The sequence below is a fragment of the Phaethon lepturus genome, unplaced genomic scaffold (genome assembly GCF_000687285.1).
Source record: "Phaethon lepturus isolate BGI_N335 unplaced genomic scaffold, ASM68728v1 scaffold43863, whole genome shotgun sequence".
Lineage (NCBI taxonomy): Eukaryota > Metazoa > Chordata > Aves > Phaethontiformes > Phaethontidae > Phaethon > Phaethon lepturus.
This window is the reverse complement of record NW_010530618.1, coordinates 35,568-42,203: the sequence shown is the minus strand read 5'-3', so window position 1 is coordinate 42,203 and position 6,636 is coordinate 35,568. Positions and strand designations below refer to the sequence as shown.

The window sequence follows — 6,636 nt, the reverse complement described above, 5'->3', positions numbered from 1 at the left end:
AACCGCAAGACCAATGACTTGTACAGTTGTTTACTACAGCACGTGGAAAAGATAGGAGGAAGGTATTGGCCTTGTATCTGTTCTGTCATTTTGGTATTCCAGAAGTCCTCGCGTTGCACAGTTCACAGGACAGTATTGCTTGCAAGTTGGTTCCTCCCCCCACCCCTGACAATTAGAATTGAATGTATTTCACACATTAATCTAATTTTCTGAGTAACTGAAGATGTAACAATGCTGTAAGCCAAGAAGATCTATTGAATTTGATGCTTTTTCAAATTGTTTGGACTAATATGCAATAAGAATTACATATCCTACCCTGTTAGCATACAGAGCATACTGACAGTATGACAGAAGTATACTGACAGCATGCTCTGACATACATGTAATGATACAGTCCTATTACTATGTCTGGAAGAAACAGCCCAAATGTCTAAATTTGTTTCCTTTGTTCTGTCATGGTGTTACCTCATGCATTAAAAGATGACCATCGTAAGGCATAAAGCTCAGTATTTACATGCAAATTAATGTCAAGCATGTAGAGCCCTACAGATTGTCTTTGAAAAGAAATGCAGAACCACAGCATCCAGGAATCTGAGTCTTCACAACGTTCTTCCCCTTCCCTCAAGATTACCTCATTCTTCCCCTTCCCTCAAGATTACCTCATTCTTCCCCCCTCACTCCCAGTCTCGTTTGGTGCTTTGCAAGTTCACTGAAATCAGAGAACTGGTCCCATAGCAGGGGAAAAGTGGAACTCAAGCATCACAAAAAACCTGACACTGCTAAGTAAACACTTCAGGCATGCCAATATATTGCAGCATAGTTCTGGGTAAACCGTGACCCAGCCAATTACGAGTGAAATTGGGTGAACTGAACACAACTGGGATAACTGCCCTAAGAAGCGGAGATAGTTAGCCTGTGTTAACTGGACTGCTCTTAGTATTCCAGTCTCCTCAGATATTTCTACATGGAGTCATATTTAACAGCTTGTGTTGCATAGCACCTTAAAAGGAAGGTGACAGCTCATAATCTGGTAAAGAACTTTCCTTGCTCTGTATTTGAAAGATCATCTTTTTGTAGTTGTGAATGTGGGCATGAATTCTTCAAGTTCTCAACAAGCTTTCTGTTAATCAGTCCCTTGGATTTTGTCTGTTTTACAGGAACCGTGACATTGAATTTACGTGTCAGGTAAGCATGAGGCACGCTCTTAGCAAGCTGTTCTCTGACATGCAGTGTTAGTAACAAAGGTGTGGGTCTTCAAGCAAATGAAGCCACACCAGTTTAAATGAAGGGTGCTGGTCTTTGTTACTTCATGATTCTTGCTTGTTAATAACTTTCAGAGCCTGAAACCTACTGCTAGGCATGTATTTGCAAATGTGATAATATTGAAAGGAAGCATCAACAATTTGCATTATTCCAGTATGAGTCAAATTTTGAAAGTCTTTCCTGTTGTGCCAATAATGGTGTCATTGAAAACCAAATGCACACAGCTCCATGTCTTTTCACTACGCGTTTTTTGCAAAGGATCTTTCCCTCTTGCCAGTCAAGCTGCTGTTCGGCAGCACGTGCGGCCATGCGCTGCGAGCAGTGAAGGCGGCTGCCTCTCGCAGCCAGGGCAGGGAGGGAAGCCGAGTGAACAGACTGCCTGCACCTGCAGTGAACCAGGCCACAAGAGTCACTGGAACCCACGGTACTTGTCAAGGCATTGCGTATGTGGCAGAAATACTGGTCTAGGATTAATTTACATGAAGCGATGCCACGTAATCCCTGGCAGCATCTCTTGTGACGCTGGTCATCTTCTGTTTACTGACAGTCTGTTTTTGTTTAGAAACATGCGATTTGCTCCTATCATAAACTGCTGTGAGTTCTGTTTCAGCGTCAGCTGTTGTTTTCTTCAGAGGATTGTTTTGAATACTGCTTTTAAAATAAATGTTAAATGCAAAGATTTAAATACATGCTTCATGTATCACTTCATCTCAGTTTTTATATGCCACATATATAAGACTTTGAAAATTTTCTGGATACACTTTGATCTATTTTCATTCTTATTTGCCTCGTACTAAACATGTTTTTCATAATAGAGCTGTGTAATTAATGAAGAAACTGCATTATGATCTACCAGGCAAAGTTCTTAATCAAGACATCTCCCCTTTCCTCCCTCCTTTGCTTAGAATGAAGATATTGAAGATTTAATTCCCAAAGGACTGTCTGAGGCAACAAAGCAGCAGATTCGTTATCTCCTCCAGGTACCTGAGTGGGGTGGAGGGGGTGCGTGGAAGCCTGTAGTAACTTGCAAGAGTGTAAGTTGGCTTACACATACCAGGGATTGTGTACGTAACATGCTTCACGTATTCCTTTTTTTCTGGTGTAAAGGGTATGGAATCATACGGGTGGCTCCAAGTGACATGTTGTGGCAGTTGGTTCCAGACTACTTGTGTACTTTAAACTGCACTTTACTGGTGCTTTCTTGCAGTTTCACTAGAAACCATCTTGGCTTTTGACCAGTTATAGGAGACCCAGATCTTTAATCTTTTTATTTGTTTGTGTTGTATATTAATGCTTTACTTTAAAAGCTAAAGGCACCTTTATTAGTAGTATGTTCTGGTTAAAAACCTGCAACACAGCACTGACCTCTGAGGCATGCTTATGGCAGTCGGTAACAAAACATAACCATTTCTGCTTTGGTTCCATTTATAAATGGCGCTCGTGTTTCATCCGATCTTGTTCTTCAGCTACCCAGCCACCTCAGCCTGCCACGTGGGCTTGGCTGTAAGGCAGTCGGACAAGAACGCAAGGCTCCGAGAACGGTTGTTCACTCTGTGGCTTCCTAGCACTGTGATACTCTCTGCAAGGTGTTTTGAGAAAAACACTTGACCTCCTTATGAAATGCTTTGAAGACAGCCGGCTGGAATTGGCTCCCCCCTTTGATAAAACATTAAAACCAGTGCTGTAGCGTGGATCCCACTGTCGACTCCAGAACCACTGGACATGTGGGTATGTCAGAACAGGATCCAAACCAACCTGCACCGCTCAGCCGCTGTGTGTAGGTCTGGTCTCCTGAGGTAGGGGAAGGTGATCCTACCTGGGAGCCGCAGCTTAGGATCGCCTCCCAGTTAGAAAATCCATTGCAATAAAGCTGTGAATGAGCGACCTGGTCTGACTTCACAGCTGACCCTGGCCATGGTGGCCTCCCAAGTCCCTTCCACCCTGAATTACTCTGTGATTCTTTTACAATAGAGAAGGACACTGACATCAGAGTATTTCATGACCTCATGTGAGAGTACTGTCCCAGGAAGCCGGTTCAGCTCACCTCTGTGTGAAAGAGCTGACACACGTATTTCCTGTTTTCTGTTAAGTCCATCTGGTTTTACATTCTCCCACCTATGCTTTAAAAAAAAGGCAGCTAAAATGTCTTTTGGGGAACTGGATTTTGTCAGCATAGGTACAAAGGGTGCTCTCAGACTACAGACCCCTCAGGCCTCTCGGACAGTTCTGTCATATGTCTGTACATCTGAGAAGGGTGTCAAACTGTCTCGGATAAAAGACTGTTCCGGGTATGCCCAGAGGCTCAGCATGGAGAACTTCACTGTAGAAGTACATGACACCTCTGGAGTTCAGCAACCTCTAGCACCAAGTAATTACGGAGTGGAGGTTTACTTACGTTTTTATAGTCTAAATTCAACCATTTTGACTTAATTCCTTTTTTTAATCTACTCTTACAGTAGATTTCACAGTAAAACCAACAAAACAGTAAGTCAAAACTGAAATTCCACTAGAAATGTTATTTTTGAAGCCTCAGTCACATAATAGCACCAGTGGGGATAAAAGAACACAACCATTGCCCTATTGCTGGAGCTCTTGATACCTTTTCCTCAATGATCAACAAATAAAGTTAAGGGAAGGTGTCGGAGGAAAAGAAACAGGCAGGAGGATTTAATTTTTTGTAATAATGTTATAAAATAATACAGAATAAAAGATACTAAACAAAATACTGATAATAATATAGATAAAATACAGATAATAAAAAAATACATCTTTTGCATAGAATATTCAGCCCTTCCAGGTGAGTCGAAGATTTGAGGAATTGTGTGTTCTTTCAAAGTCACGCTTTCTTCTTTCAAGTATTAGAAATGTACCATGAAATGCAACAATTTGTGTTTTAACAGGAATCAATACACAGCTGTTAACATGCATGAAAAGAAAAAAAAGAGTGTTAGGCTGTTGTGCACTACTGCCTGCCTTTTTCAGCCAGTTGACTCCTTTAATCTTTGGGATCTTTTTCCTTTTAAAGGGAGGAGTTGGTTATATGGCTTTTTTAAATGTAAATTTTAAAAAATGTTAATTAAATTCTCTTGCCCTTGGGCTGAAAGCGTGCTTTGCCAGATCTCAAAGATGATGACTCATTCCTCTGTGGCTTCTCAGGTAGGGTGGTTATTTCTTTAAATCAGCGTAAATCACAAAGCTCTGAATGCTCCAGAAATGACCGTGCAGTGTTAACATGTGTATTTTTCCCTTTATTGGTGTACAAATGCGGCTCTTTACTCTCTTGTCCATTCCGTTTAAAAAATTTTATCCTGTGTTACAAGGCAGCAATTAAAAAACTATGCCATTTGCAGAACAAAGTGCCTGACCGTGTGTTTCTTTGTAGAAACTGTGGGCACTTCGAAGAATAACGCGCAGTAGTTCTAAGAGTAAAGTTATTTTCAGCTGTGTAGCAGTTTTCTGTTTTGCCTATTGTCAAGTGCATTTTGTAAACAAAGCTTACTAATTAATCGGAAGTACACACTTTCATTTTTCCCCCCTCCTAGATGAGAGTGACATCCGATAAGTCTTTGAGACTTGTGCTTTCCACCTTCAAAAATTTGCGCGAAGAGCTTTGCCACTTGCAGGATGACCTGGGGGTAAGCCACGCTGTTCGGTTCCCGTGGCCTCATCCACTTGGTTTTACCTGTCAGTAGGATGTAGTAGTTACGATGAAATTCAAATTGTGAAGTCCAGGCCTTAGTTGCTTCAATGGAAGTGGCTGGTTTACGAATGGACTTGCAAGACTCGTACCGTTGATGAGGTTAGATTTCTTCTAGCAGCTGTTTTCAAGTGTTCAATTTGTTGAAGCCTAAGACTCTGCTGCGGGAAACTAGATGTATAGCTCTGAATTGGTACATACAATGCGTGCATGTCTACAGGAAAGCTCTTGTCAGCTGGTGGCTCTAACAACTCTGGTCAGTCTCCAGAGTACCAGCAGCGCAGTTTGGAAGCTGGAGCTCTATGGCTGCGGATACAGACAGTAGATAACTAAGAGGAAAGCAGAGACGTCCCACACCAGCCCAAGCACTCGGCACCACCGGAAACTTCACCGCACTCTCTTGTGAAATTGAAAGTTTCAGGAGGGGAGAGGGAGTTTTAACTGTCATCCTTAACATAGAACAAAGGAGGCTGTGCTGTCAGGTGGTCTTCATTTTGGGGGTTTTGTTGGTTTCTGTTTAATAACTACAGATAGTTCTTCCTGGGACAGACTGAAAGCAGTGTGTAGGATCCCGGTGCCTACCACACAACGCAAAGCCACAGATACTGGAGTGATGGGCAGCTCTGCGCTATGTAGTTAAAGGAGGACATAGTTCCAAGAAAATGGAATATTTTCTCAGTTGTAAAACATCACTTACTAATTACTTTGTGTGTTGTACTCTGAATGTGGGAAAAGTTTACTGAAAAATTACAGCTCTTGACCATAAATGCTTTTGTCTTACAGAAGTTAGAAACTGACAGTGTCTTACTTAAGAAGGATTTGGCTTTTAAAGATTCTCAAGTAAAAGAATATGAAACCATGTTGACTTCTCTGAGAGAGAATAATCGTCAGCAGCAGGTAAATCAAAAACTATTTCCAGGGTAATTACAGTCAGCCAAAAGCCAGCCAGTATGCCTGCTGGGTGTACGTTTGGGTATGTGTGTGATCCTATTACTTCCTTAAGCAACACCGTGCATTCTTTTCCACTTCTGTGCTTCCCAGCAAGGCCTCAGAGAGAGTACTGCAAAATGTCGCTCTCTGGAAGAACAGCTCCTCTCTCTTCGGCTCAGTGAGGGAGAAAAGGATTGTCAGCTAAAGGAACTGGAGTACTGCAAGCGTGCCTTGGAGCAGGAGATCCAGAGCCTTAAACTACAGGTAACGGGCTCACTTTTACTCTGTGTTCAGTAGCTGTTACTCACAGATAGATACAGGTGCAATAACGTATGAAAAATCAATGACGAAGATTTTTTTTTGTTTTTAAATAAATTACTATTGTTTTCTTGTAGACCTGCTCTAGTCCAACACTGCAGACCACCACAGATGAACTCTCCAGCCGCTACGTAGAGATGATCAATAACTTGAGAGAGGATAAAGATCGCGAGATCCGCAGTCTTAGGGTAAGTTGATGCACTTGGCATGTGTGTCTTCCTCACCTTGCACGACTGCAAGCAAAGAAGTAATGTTTAAATTAAGGAACAGGAAAGGCCTACCATATGTACTTCTTAGATATCTTCTGGTTCTGCAGTTACTTTCTACATAGACTCTAATGATAGCTCAGAAACCCTTATGGTAGAACATAAAACTGTGATTTAAGAAAAAATACAATTCCTTAGATGCAAAAATTAGGTATTAATCAG

General features: G+C 41.7%; 1 protein-coding gene across 1 annotated transcript in view; it reads left to right on the top strand.

The window, feature by feature from the left end:
- The window catches only part of POF1B (premature ovarian failure, 1B), a 15,276-nt gene that overhangs the window by 4,770 nt on the left and 3,870 nt on the right, over positions 1–6,636 (top strand). Inside the window, exons 4-9 of the mRNA XM_010284310.1 lie at positions 1,522–1,725; positions 2,169–2,243; positions 4,806–4,898; positions 5,744–5,857; positions 6,002–6,154; positions 6,286–6,396. Of these exons, the coding sequence (XP_010282612.1) occupies positions 1,522–1,725; positions 2,169–2,243; positions 4,806–4,898; positions 5,744–5,857; positions 6,002–6,154; positions 6,286–6,396 (750 nt within the window). The remainder of the gene's footprint in view (positions 1–1,521; positions 1,726–2,168; positions 2,244–4,805; positions 4,899–5,743; positions 5,858–6,001; positions 6,155–6,285; positions 6,397–6,636) is intronic.